This window comes from Pteropus vampyrus, unplaced genomic scaffold, assembly GCF_000151845.1.
Source record: "Pteropus vampyrus isolate Shadow unplaced genomic scaffold, Pvam_2.0 Scaffold245, whole genome shotgun sequence".
NCBI classification, from domain to species: domain Eukaryota; kingdom Metazoa; phylum Chordata; class Mammalia; order Chiroptera; family Pteropodidae; genus Pteropus; species Pteropus vampyrus.
This window is the reverse complement of record NW_011889026.1, coordinates 56,096-69,528: the sequence shown is the minus strand read 5'-3', so window position 1 is coordinate 69,528 and position 13,433 is coordinate 56,096. Positions and strand designations below refer to the sequence as shown.

General features: G+C 54.6%; 1 protein-coding gene and 1 long non-coding RNA gene across 2 annotated transcripts; one reads left to right on the top strand and one right to left on the bottom strand.

The window, feature by feature from the left end:
* The first annotated feature begins 3,854 nt into the window (after positions 1–3,854).
* DNAJA4 (DnaJ heat shock protein family (Hsp40) member A4) lies at positions 3,855–8,515 on the top strand. The gene is made up of 6 exons (XM_011374367.1): positions 3,855–4,104; positions 5,452–5,556; positions 6,427–6,654; positions 6,766–6,996; positions 7,917–8,017; positions 8,110–8,515. The coding sequence occupies exons 1-6, from the start codon at positions 3,870–3,872 to the stop codon at positions 8,323–8,325; spliced, it is 1,116 nt and encodes a 371-aa protein (XP_011372669.1). The 5' UTR covers positions 3,855–3,869; the 3' UTR covers positions 8,326–8,515.
* Positions 8,516–10,622: 2,107 nt separating this feature from the next.
* LOC111729084 lies at positions 10,623–13,023 on the bottom strand. The gene is made up of 3 exons (XR_002776076.1): positions 12,868–13,023; positions 12,335–12,413; positions 10,623–10,897 (listed from the first exon to the last, which is right to left on the bottom strand). It is a non-coding gene; the product is annotated as an uncharacterized LOC111729084 (long non-coding RNA).
* Positions 13,024–13,433: the final 410 nt, after the last annotated feature.

Below are 13,433 nucleotides of genomic sequence, written 5' to 3'. Positions count from 1 at the left end.
CAGACCCGCGGTGCTCGCGTTTTCTGTTAAGCAGGGACGCGGAGGTCCCTAATGTCGCCCAGCATTTTGGACCAACGGGCCGAGCTTTCGGTGCCGAATGACCCGCGGCTGAACCCAACTAGCAGTCATGCTGATGGACGCTCCGCGGGCGAGCGAGCCCAGGTCGCCGGCGCCCCTGTCCCCGCCGGCCGCTGGCCCCCAGGGAGGCTGCCGCCCACCTGAACAGAGCACTGCCCCCTGTGAGAGCCGGCCGGCCGGCCGGCCCGCCCCAACTTTCACTTCGTGCCCTTTTCTTCTAAAACTTTGGGCGTCCCGGATAGTTTGGGGGGGTCGGTGGGGGCTTTTGTAGTAGCTGATCCCTGGGGCCACTTTCGAAGTCACAGATCACCCGCCTAGCACTCAGACCCCGGGGAAACCACGCTGGGATGAAAATACCCGTCTGCGTCCGCCATCCCCAGCTGGAGAAAGCTGCTTGCGGAGGGCTGGCTGGGCCGCGGCAGTGACAGAATAGTTATATTTAGGCACAGGTGCCGAATGTGGCTGTCACAGGTCTAAAATGCTTTTCTGTCTTTACTCGCTGGCATGCCTTCCCGTCTATATTTAGGTGGCTTACTGTATGTAGCTTTTAAGGTCACTGGCTTTCCACGCGCTGCTGGCGAGTCACAGGCGCGCTCCCTGAATTCATGGTGACCCGTTTCTGGGGAGCTCCTTCAAGGAGAGCAGACCTCGGCTTTAACTGCACATCTCAGCCCGCTGGCTGCGGGCGCCCGCGGGAAAGCCTCTGACCCCGGTTCAAGTGGAGTGTCACAGGGCACACTCGGAGTGAGCTCCTGGCTGTGTGCATACAGGTAGAGGGACTCCGCTTTGGGGGTGATAGAATCTGCTGTGCAGTTCCCTAGAGAGGACTCACTCAGTCACTCACTCAGCAGACACCTCCCGTGTGGTCCTACTTCGTGCCAGACACACTGTGCGGGCCTTTTCTGTACGTGTCTGCATGTCGTCGCTGTCCACTTTATCTGTCGTAGGTGGAACCTTTTTACTTTTTCTCCTGAGTCTGTCACTGCATTATTAACGTCTCTTCAAAAATAGATTAGACCAGTTCTCCCCACCCCCTCCCTTGCTCCGGGACAACTGAGACGCTGTTGGTGTGCTGGTCTTTGTTTTGTGCCGTTGTCCTGCGTTGCTAAGCGTCGGGCAGCCTATGTTTGTTGTCGGGTGCTCGGCATGGAGTCAGTACGCGTCTCATCTGTGGCCGGTTTAGCACGCTCGTCCCTTTCAGGCTGTTGCTGTAACTGGCTTTTGAGATGAGTTTGGTCTTTCGTTCGATTTCACTGTAACTTTTAGTTTTAATAATATTTTCAAGTTAAAAAATTATAAGAGCATAATAGTGCAGAAATGTTCAGAATTGGGAGGAAAACCCCCCAAGTATACATCGCCCTAACCGCTATTATTGTGTTGCTTCTGAGGCTTTTCCCAGGATGACCATATTTCTCGCCGTTTCATATTTTATCACAGTTTTCCAAGTTGCCACGTGGTCCCCAAAGCCAAGGCCATTTTTTTCCCAGCGGCACAGCAATTTCATTAAGGTCCTGCGGCCGAGCATCACATTCTGAGAGTTGAGCTGGGCAGAGATAGGGTACAGGCAGGAAGCTGAATCAAGACTCGGAGCGCTGGGCCCCCAGAGGGAGGGTGGACAGACCCACTAGCGGTCGTGGGAGCCCCCGTCCCATGTGAGACCTGGCCTCTGGTTGAACGCTCCAAGTGACAGGCATTCCTTTCCTTCTTAGATCAACCATTAATTCTGTTAAGTCCAAGTGTCTTTCGATTATCCAGAATATTTGGTGTTTCTGGTGGACATTCTCACGAAGCATATTTATCTAGTCTCTAACCTACACACGGGCCCAGAAAGTCTCCGAGGGCAGCTGGCCTTGATGCACTGTGATCTTCCGTGCCAGGCACCTAATCCCGACACCTGCTCTCCTGCTGCGGAAGGGGCGGCAGTGAATGACACCTACCTCTTTGCAGAAATGGTGTCAGAATGAACATATCCCAAGATCTAGCTGCCTCGAGTATGATTCTGATGTCTCTCCAAGATTTAATTTCTTTCGTTACCCAGTTATTTGTGAGCTAGTATCAACTATCATTTATCAGTTACTTATCAGATCCCAATCGGGGATCTGTAATACAAGAGAAAACGTAGTTATCAGTCAGTTTCTATCTTCACAGCATCTTTTTCCTGGATGTTTTATGGAGCCAGCCCCATTATGGGGCATTTACGTAGACATTCGTCTCACAGACTAAACTGCACCTCTGAGGGTCGAGACCTTATGTCATCTATTCATTTCCGAATTTCCAGAACCCAGCCGCTCATCTAACAAATATTCACCAGTGTCTTCCACACGCCAGACCCTGTTCTGGGTTCGAGTCACAGTGGTGAACAAAGCCGACCGAACTCCCTGTCCTCCCACAGCTGACGCTGCAGAGGGGACGGTCTGAGCAGCGAGTGCCCTGTGCTGAGGAAAAGCAAGGGGTCCGGCGGGGCGGGAGCAGGACCGCAGGAAGGCGGGGGCCGAGTGTCAGGCTGAGCTCGTAGGTCCGAGCAGGACCGGCCTTTACTCCGAGTGCAGTGGGCCGCCTTGGAGAGTTTGGGGCTGAGGGTTGACGCGACCGGCAGGCTGGGTGGAGAACAGCCTGGAAGCTGGGGTGAGGACGGACGATGGGGGGATCACTGAGGGAGGGTACCGCAGTCACCCGGGCACGGGGTGGTGGCCTCTGCCAGGGCAGGTGGGGTGGTGGTGGTAAGGGATGCATTTTGGATAGTTTACAGTGTTTGGATTTTCTTGTAAAACTTCCGTGAACCTACAGAAAAGATGAGTGGTCCAGTGAGCATCTGCATTTCCTTCGCCCGGTTCGGCTGTAACTATGTCGCCACACTTGCTCTGCCTGCCTCTCACATTCCATTATTATTTGCTAAAGCTTTTGAGAGGAATTTGCAGACGTCATCATCACCGTTCGGCCCTGAACGCTTCAACACGTTTCACCTGGGAGAAACTCCCCTCTTGTATATAACCGTAGCACGGTGGCCAAACTGAAGAAGTTTAACATCAAGGGCAAACGATTCACATTTCTTCGGTTATTCCGATGTCCCTGGTAGCCATTTTTCCCCCCGTGCACGATCCGACCCAGGACCACACACTGCATTTAGTTTCTCTCTCAGTTTTGCAGAATGTCCTTCGGTTTGGGTTTTCCGATTCTTACAACTGGGTTCCAATGAAATGCACTTGTTAGGAACGTGACATGGGGTATTTTTTCTGTCTTGGGGTACTGGAGAGATTTGAAGGTAGCAGCAAAAGGCCTCGTTGACAGATGAGATGGGAGGTTTGGGCGCTGCCAGGGAGCGAAACATGGAGGACTGTGGTGGGGGCAGGACTTTGTGGAAAAGGTCAGGCGTACAGGTTTGCACAGCGTGCAGCCTGCACGCAGATGGTGCTCCCGGGAGGTCTGTACTTGGCCTTCATGCTGGTAAAGCAGAAAGCACTTCTCACGAGCTGGGAGGTGGCGGTGGCGGCGGCAGCAGCGTATCCTGGGCTGTCCCGGCTTCAGGTTAGGTCCTGGCCCGGGCTTACTGCGTGCGTCCTGTTCCACTCGACTTCCTCCTGGCCGGTGCGGCCAGCGTGGGACAAACTGTCCTTCCCTGCGGCTCTCCCCCTCATTCTCTGCAGTGGCCCTGCCACTAGCCCCTCGATAACGTCTGCCCCATGTGTCTGTCCCACTTCACAAGAGGAGTAAGTGGAAAAATCAGGCTCCAGATCAGGGACAAAGCGGCCGCTTTGGAGGGGCGGGTGCCGGACACCTCTGTGGTTGCATTCATGTGGTGGGTTTGCTTAACGACTCAACTCAAACCTGCTCTCTTTCTTTTCAAGTTTAAGCTCATCTCCCAGGCATACGAAGTGCTTTCAGATCCAAAGAAAAGGGATATTTATGACCAGGGCGGTGAGCAGGCCATCAAGGAGGGAGGCTCGGGCAGCCCCAGCTTCTCCTCCCCCATGGACATCTTCGACATGTTCTTCGGTGGCGGAGGGCGGATGGCTAGAGAGAGAAGAGGTAAATGCTTTGAAAGACACTCGGCAGGTCATAGTTTCCAAAGTGCACGCTGCTGGAGCCGGGGTGGACCGCGCCCTAAAGGGGCCCGATCGTCACGGTGTGGCGTCATGAGCGTTAGCTGTGCCAGGCTACCTGCAGCCTCCTAGCGCGTTCAGCAATTCCCTGTCACCCTCCAGACATCATGTGTAAAGGAACAGGTGCAGTGATGAGTAGAAGGGAAGAAGGTCAAGTTCATAGTGCCCCTTCCCCCCTTTGTTGAGAACCTGCCTGCCTCTTTCAGAATGCAACAGAGTGAACGAGGGACGCGGCCCTGAGCTGCATGGCCCCAGGCTGCCGTTTTTGAGTTCTGGGGTTTGCTCTTCCTCATTTTTCTACCTCTCACCTCCTGCCGAGGCTATGAGCTGTCGCCTCTGTTACTAGAGGTCTCTAACAGCCCCTGTCCCTGTTCGGTTTACTGTCGATAAGCTTTGGATCTCGAAACCAGATGGATAACCAGGCTTATGACAATCCTGGATAAAATCGGAGAAACCAGCTCTGCACTGGGGCTTGGGAAGGCTGCTGTGGATCAGCAAGAGGCCGCTGCATACATGAGGCTGCACCTGTTCTCATATCGTAACTGACTTCGAGCTTCAAAAAGCATGACTGCTGAGTCTGAGCAGCATGCTGAAAATCGCAGTGTTTCTTAGGGAAAAGGCCTCGCCCTGTCGTCTGGGTGCAACGAATGGCGTAGACGTGACTAAAACCTTGGGCGTCTCTGGCCCAGTGCACTCTGCCTGGAGAGGAACAGCCAGTAAACAAGCACAGCTGGTCTCAGGCAGGGCAGCAGGGAGGGTCTCGACAGGCTGGCACAGCGCCGAGCAGACGCCCGCCGTCCGGGACACACAGGCGAGATTTAGGCAGAGAGTCCCCTCCTGGCCACGACTTAGAAGCAGAGCGTGTTCCTGTCGGGAAGAGCTTCCGCTGAAGGTCCAGAGGGCGCTGGTCACGCGCCCGTCCCTGAGGAGAGCTTCCTTCCTGGGTGGGGGGCCTGGTGATCCCTCACTGTGACACTGTTCCAGGCGGCTCAGCGTGCTGTCCTCAGCTGTTCTTCGGAGACAGAGATGGAAAGTCTTTCCACTGACATCCATAAATGATTGAGTAATTAGCTCACAGCTAGAAAGGGCATCAGCTCTCACTGCTGGCAGAGGGCCAGAGGCGTGGGCCAGGTGTAATGGCAGCTCTGTCCTCACGGGGAAGGGAATGAACGACACGGGCACAGCTGTGAGTCTCGGCAGCGTGTCATCGGGGTGGTATTAATACACTGGAGTCAATACAGTATCACTAACGTTTTTTTCTCCCTTTGGTAAGGCAAGAATGTTGTACATCAGTTGTCTGTAACTCTTGAAGATTTATATAATGGAGTCACAAAGAAATTGGCGCTCCAGAAAAATGTGATTTGTGAGAAATGTGAAGGTAAAAATTAATTTCTGAGTGAATCTCAAAGTTCCGATCCCTTAGATCTGAAAACAATTCAGATTGTTTTATAATCCAGAAAAAAATAAGTTATCTTTTCATGAGTGAGTGTCGAACAGGTTGCAAACAGGTGACCTGAGGGCCAAGTCTCATTTGGCCCTGTACACTGTTTATTTGGAATGTACATTTATTTAATACGTTGACAATTATTTAAAAAACTTAAAAATCAAAACAATTCACCCAACCTAGTCAGCAAACTTCCTTGGGAAAGGGCCTGATGGTAAACCTTTTGGGTTTTGTGGGCCGTGGGGTCCGTCATTGACTGCACGAGCAGCTGCAGACACCGCGTACACGAGTGTGCATGTCGGTGTCCCAGCGAACCGGGACTCAGCGAACCAGGCGGCTGCCGTAGATTACTGACCCTTGAGTTGAATGTAAACGTAACTTTTATTATTTGATTTTTCAAGAAAAGTCAGCTCCACATCATCTCACCGAGAACTGGTGAGCTGGGTGGCTGTCCCCAGGGACAGGGTTGTGTCTCGCTCCCTACGGCCCCGCCTACTCGCTTACCTGTAGGCATGGGTGTTACTCCACCCCGGGTGTAAGAAAGCACAGTTGATGAAGCTGTGGCAACAACTGGGCTTGGCACAGCCAGAACCACAAACGTTGGAGACCTCATGATAACACCTGCCTATCATGTGCTTGGCTGCAGTCACCCAGGCTCTTGCACATTGCTTGTCATGACTGTAAATAGCCAGGATTGAAACCCGGGGTACAGCGAGTAGCTCATTCCCATGCTGCTGTGATGCCCGGCAGCCATGTTCCCAGGGATGAGCACAGCTATCATTCCTGTCGCCCCCTCCCCTGCAGGCGTCGGTGGGAAAAAGGGGTCCGTGGAGAAGTGCCCGCTGTGCAAGGGCCGAGGGATGCAGATCCACATCCAGCAGATCGGGCCGGGCATGGTGCAGCAGATCCAGACCGTGTGCATCGAGTGCAAGGGCCAGGGCGAGCGCATCCACCCCAAGGACCGCTGCGAGAGCTGCAGCGGTGCCAAGGTCATCCGGGAGAAGAAGATCATCGAGGTGCATGTGGAAAGAGGTGAGGCAGAGGCCCGCCCCACGGGGCCGGGAGCGCTGAGCCCGTTGCGAAGCTTTGTAGGCAGCGCGCTGCTCACAGAGGTGGCTAATCAGAAAGGCGTGCTGTCCTCAGGCATGAAAGATGGCCAGAAGATCGTGTTTCACGGAGAAGGAGATCAGGAGCCAGAGCTGGAGGCTGGCGACGTCATCATTGTGCTTGATCAGAAGGACCACGGTGTCTTCCAGAGACGCGGCCACGACCTGATCATGAAAATGAAGATTCAGCTTTCCGAGGCCCTCTGTGGCTTCAAGAAGACGATAAAAACGCTGGACGACCGAGTCCTTGTGATCACATCCAAACCAGGTACTGTCTCAAACGCATGCCGCGCCGTGGCTGTGTTGGGCACGATGCTGCCGGCAACACGGCCTGGTGTCATGAGGTTGACTTCTGAACACAAGTGAGCGTGACTTGATTTTCTCTCAGTTTAAGGTCATCACTAGTGACTTGAAAAGGTCATGAATTTTTTATATTTTTCTAGAAAAAAATTCACAGTTGCGGGAAGAGCCTCAAACAGGAATCCTTGGGGTCGAAATTCTAACTGGAAACTGCCAATTTAACTAGTTTTAAAAAGTTAATTTTTGAATAAGAAAACACAGCCGATAATAGGTGTTTTTCACAGCCAATAACAGGTGGTCATCTGTGTCGATTCATTCACATTGTGCCGCCGACTCTATGTGAAACATTTAAAAACTGGATTTTCCCAAAAAAAGACCTTGGCTGCGAGCTTATCCTTGGAGGTGCGCATAGATCTGCCCCTCTGCACACCCACGGGAGCTGGAGGGGGCTGCCTGAGGGACCAAAAGGGTTCTCGGGGGCTTGAGCGCTTAGCCTGCTGGCTCCTGTCACATACCAGGGTCCCCGCTCCCAGGGGGGCGAGTACATGTGGGCTCCAGGGCACCTGCCTGGAGGGGCTGAGGGGATGGCAGGCAGACTGGAAAAGGGAGAGGCCAAGCTATGATCTTGACTTGAAGCCCTCTCAGAATAGCACGTAAGGTCAACCGTCCATGTCAAAAGAGGCCTGGACAAGTATGCTGGTGGCGGAGCCGCCCCAACACCCTCGACCCCACCACTGGCTGTGAGCACGCTGCTCTGGTCCCTCGCTGGCCGCAGAGTGAGGAAGTAGTTTTCCCTGTGGGCATCTGAGGTTTGACATGAGGGGCAGGAGGCTGACCCTTCATGCCCCCTCCACTTCCTGTTCCCTAACGGAAGCTTCTCTGCGGCAGGTGAGGTGATAACGCACGGGGACCTGAGATGTGTGCGTGATGAGGGGATGCCCATCCACAAAGCACCCCTGGAGAAGGGGATGCTCATCATCCAGTTCTCAGTGAGTTTGTGTTTAATCCTCCTGGGCGCGCCGCTAAGGGCCTCGCTCGGGAAGGGGAGTAACTCCTGCTTCTCCCCACTCGCCCTCTGCAGGTGATCTTTCCCGAAAAACACTGGCTTCCTGCAGAACAGCTTCCTCAGCTGGAAGCTCTCCTCCCTCCTCGGCAGAAGGTGAGGGTCACGGATGACATGGATCAGGTGGAGCTGACTGAGTTCAATGCCAACGATCAGAACTGGCGCCAGCACAGGGAGGCCTACGAGGAGGACGACGATGGGCCCCGGGGGGGCGTGCAGTGCCAGACGGCATGAGGTGGCCCCCCGGGCTAGCTCGCGACGATGTAAAGGTGGCACAATGAAAGCGGAATCACTCTAACGGCCTCTGTGTGGGGTGTCCTGCGTGTATGTTCAGCATTCTGTCTTTTCGGGGTTTTTTTTTGGTTGTAACTTATCGCTTAATTTATATTTAAATGTTTTAAGTGTAAATCACCTCTAGTCTGCACACGGAATCTGTTTATTTACAATTCCAGGATGCTTTGGAGATGCCGGTGACTGCACTGACACTTTGTGCTTCTAGTGGCTTTGCCATAATTCAGTTCCACCCACTCAGCCCCCGGGAACGTCCAGCCCCACGGGGTGAGCTGGCCCATCTCTGGCCCGGGTTCCCCCCCTCCCTCGCACAGGTCCTAAGGGTGTGATCTCAGGGCTGCCAATGTGACATTTCTGGGTCTAGATTCCAGCCGATCCACCTCGAGTGTGGGTCACGCTGACTGGGCTGCAGGGCCGACTCGGCTCCCAGTGTTCTGTGCCCCCGAGTGACGAATGGGGAGTAAGTGTGTCTGATCACTGCTCTTGGAAGCTTCCAAGCCTCGTGGTGAGGACAAACCCATGTTCTACAACGAAACGCCAAGGAGCTGTCTGCCTGTGCCCCGGACCTTGTTCTCTGTGGTTTTAATGATCTCCTGGTGACGACTTTTACGATGGTCACCCACCAAAGTGCTTATTTGTAAAGAAACAGAAACCTTCCGTGTCCCCAGCAGCCTCCGTGCAGGAGCAGGAGCCACGGCAGGGTGCTGGTGGCTCGGCACGGCACAGCCCACCCCCTGGGTGATGTGAGGGTGTGGAGGACAGGCCACCCGTTTTCCGGCTCATTCCCCGACTCAGCCTCTCTTCCAGACCATCGCCCCTCTCCCCGCCCAGCCGTAGGCTCCTTGCACGGACCGGTGGCACGTGGCTGCGGTCGGTGTGGGCGCCACTGTGAGTGACGGCTTGTCTGGAGGAGGGCTCGGTCAGTACCTTACTCCTGGCAGGGTGACAACAGTGTATGTATTGGGGTCGCCCGCAACCCATAGCCATTCCCACAGTCGTGAAGGAAATCCACCTTCTGTGCAGCTGAGTCAAAGCAGAGGCTCCCATCAGCCCCATGGCCACTTGGTGACACAGTACCTGCGAGTGACTCAGACCAGGGACCTCCCCAGAAGGGTCAGAGGGCAGACCAGACCCACGGCAGGTAGGGTGAGCATCGTGTGCTCCAAAATAGGTACATATGGCCCACCTATGCGCCGACCACTGACCGGGACGGAGACGACACCTATTCTTCCAACCAGGCCCACGTGAAAACCCACTTACAGATGGACCACAAGTGCAGGGTGGTGTTTCTGCGCTGTGACTTCCTAACCAATGACTGGGAGACAGCTGTTTAGTTGCTGATGGGGCAGAGTTACATTCAGCTCCTTCCCTGTCACGTAAACGGAATCTGGAGGGTGTTGCTTAAAATTCATCCTACCTGTACATCTGTCACTTTTAAAATTAAAGTTGAGCTGGTATGAGAAACGGCTTTGGTTTTCATTTTCTGGAGCTCAGAAGAGCAGGGTGAGGTGCCGATCTGCCTCGCACTGGTTGGTATAAAGGCGTGGAGTTTCCAGCCACTTCTCTTTGGGGGATCAGTGCACGTACCAGGCAGCAGCGACTGCCAGGAAGAGCAAGCGTAATGGGGAGAGTGGTGGAGAGAGCGGAAGCCTCTGCGGTGACATCTGAGCAGCTACCAGGACGCAGTGAGAGACCCTCGGGTCAGGGAGGGACATCCCAGGCACAGGAAACGCCCAGGGCAGGGCAGGGCGAGGAGGCACGATCAGAAGAAGCAGCGCGGTGCCAGCTACTTACGCGCTCCCCGTCCGCAGGCTGGCCCGTCGGGTCCAGGCGCTCCGGGGTGACAGGCAGGGCTGCGGGCTGCTCGGCACAAGCTTGAGCCTACAGACTCTGTTAAAGCAGCAGTACCTACCAGCAAGCTACAGGCTTCCCTACAATTAGTAGGGAAAAGACAGTGTGGCACGGGCGTTGCTAATACATCGAGTAGCAGGGCGCCCAGGCGGCAAGGATGACTGGACGGTCCCAGCCAGTCAGGTACCGCATTCCGGATAATCGGCTCCCTCCCCAGCCTGGGAGCCCAGGGCGAGCCCGCATGTCTGAGCCGGAAGCCCTGGAAGGCCCCGGAAACCTTCGCCCTGGGCCGACGCTCGCTCGCACACAACATCGCACACGACGACGCCAATGCCTGTCACGGCTCGCCAGTAACGGCAGGGGGGAATGAAGCACGTCGGGAACCGGTATTGGCATTAAGAGCACTTTACGTTAAAGAACGAACAGCATTTCCAACGGAACGTGAAAAGACTAACGTATCTACGAAACGTAGGTTTTTGCCAGTGTAAATGTGGTGTTTCAAACTCGAAAGGTAAGGAATGTCACGTTCAATCTGTGCTTTCTCTCCGCAGCATTAGCCTGGAGACTCTGAGGTCTAAACTGGACAATCACAGATGTGAATTTCCTGGTCATCTCCAACAGACACAATTTTTGAGCCATTTCCATTGTATTTTACTCCCCAGACCTGTAAATAAAGGGGGGAAAAAGTTGTACCGACGCCTCCATTCTTTAGGAACGAACACCCTGACTCTGCTGTCGTCATCCTGAACCTAGAAAGCACCGGCGTGAGGGGGTTCTGGTGCCGTCTGAGCCAGTGAGGACCAGGCACTGCCCCCCACCGCCCCAACTGCAGAAAACTCCATTTCTAAATACGAGTCGAGTTGCCTACGAACTTTCCACAGGTTCAGAATCCAGGGAGTAACTAAAAGCATGGAGCCCATGAGGGGCCAGCACGGGGTCTCACGTCTCCAGGAAGGGGCCCCGCCAGGACCCTGAGGTCACCGCCTCCCGGGACGACTGCACATGGTGTCCCCACCCCGACAGCAGCGTGGGCACTGAGCCATGGCACTGAGCCACACCCCTCCCCAGGCAGCACTGGCGTGGTCAGGGTTTGACCAGGTCAGCCTGTCGCCCTGGCCTGGGGTGCGGTGTTCCAGCCCCGATTCCAGTGTTGTGACTGGGCCAGACGCTGGTCTCACTTACACTCCAGACACCTTCCTCAGCCAGCAACACGCTCTGACCCCCACACGCAAGACGCAGCGGCAGGACTTAGGCCCGGGAGTGGAGGTCAAGGGTAAACGCCCTCAGCTTTATTGGCAACGGTTTAAGATTAAATGTAAAAAAGCGTGAACAATCACATCAGTTACCTCTGAATGCTTTCCAAAGGAGAAATCCGTGCAGTCATCGTGAAAACGTTTAGAATGTACTAGAAACCACTCTGTACTACCATGGGCATCCATTTTTTCATACTGACTAGTTACCCAGGACCCTGCTACTCAAAGTGTTGAGAGAGGAGCACTGCCCGCCTCCCCGGACCCAGGCAGAAACGCAGCTGCTCGGGCCCTCCCACGCCGGCCGAAGGGCCACTGCATTGCCGCCAGATCCCACGCAGGCAGAGGAGTGTCCTGCGAGAACAGAGCCCCGCCTCCAAGCTCAAAGGCCAAAACAGAAGTGACCAATATCGTGGGAGCCAAACAACCTGTAACAGTTCTGCCTTCAGGAACATTCAAAAGAAATCGTGTTTCCTGGGACAACTCCCCAGATGGCAAGTGCTGACTGCGTTTGGGCAATGGAGGCATCTGAGGGGTGGGCCTTCCTCAGCCCCACAGCCAGGCTGTCCCCAGACACAGGCCCCAGGCGCTCATCCCCTGGGCGACAAGCCCACGCTTCTGCGGCCTCTGCACAGGGGCGTCGCATCTCGTGGGCCACTGGCGGACAGCATGTGCCTGACCCCCGCACCCCAGATGGTGCACACAGGGACACGGCTGGACGGAGGCCCAAGAGGGCGAGGCGCTCAGGGCCGACAACTCGAGCAGCAAGGTGCGGAGGGGAAGGGTGGGCACCGTGGTCAGGCGGTGCCAGCAGCCCACAGACAAGGAGCGTAAACGTAACGATGCCATACCTGATCCTGGTGATCGAAGAAGGTGTGAACACAAGTCCTTGTTCCAACATCCCAGACTTTCACGCTTTTGTCAGATGAACTATTTTAAAAAAAGGAACGTTAGTATCAAAAACAGTTTTCAGACTGGTCTGAAGTTGGAAGGAATGTGATTAAAAATTCCACACTCCTTTGCTCACTGACCCTCTGCGTGTGTGCACCTAGGAGGTGGCCAGGGTACTGGCATCACTGGGCAGCCTTCCTGCTCACAGCGCGGCCACGTCCTTGACACTGTGACCTGCTGGCCCTCACAGTAAGCGTTCTCACCAGGATGCTGTCATCCCTTAAGCAACTGTAGGTAGAAGACTAGATGTATAAGGAGAAACTAAGATTTGAGCTCTTGGAAAGAATCCACCTCTGTTCCAACTAAGGACAACTAACTTCACAACTTTAAAAAGCACTGCGGAGAATAAATGACTGAATAAAAAACCAGCCACGCCGCCTTGAAACTTTAAGGCAATTCGTACATTTTAGAAAGTACTAAGAATCATAAGTACCTGGAAACAAAGTGAGTGTCATCAGGACAAAATGCCACGTTCAGCACCCAGGATGCGTGGCCACTCAGTGTGCCAGCCAAGTTGGCGTGTTGTCTGAAACGGGAACATGTCAAACAGAACGGATGTGTTAACTCTCAGGATAAGTCACTGAAGTGGAAGGTGTACCATTAACTCTGCCCGTCCCCTTGGACCAACCCTGCTACCCTTATAATGACAGTACGAGTGTCCCCAAACTCCCTTTCCAATGCAGGAGCATCGCCCACTGCAGAAACAGGACCTTACGATGGCATTAACCCGACTGTGTTCACGCCACCGAGAGCCAAGAATAAGAGCAGAGAGCTTAGCAGCTCAAGAGGCAGGAGGAGCCGCGCTGCGGAGGCTCAGCGAGTCGGCTAAGATGAGGGCGCTATGATGATGGCAGGGGCCACCCCGGGACGGCATCGGGGTCCACACGGGGCAGAGCCTGCACTCCAGATGTGCTTCTGACCTACCCAGACATTTAAAATCAGCGAGCCCACAAGGGACAGGACGCCTGAAAGAGGAGGAAGGGTCTGACCCTGCAGGCA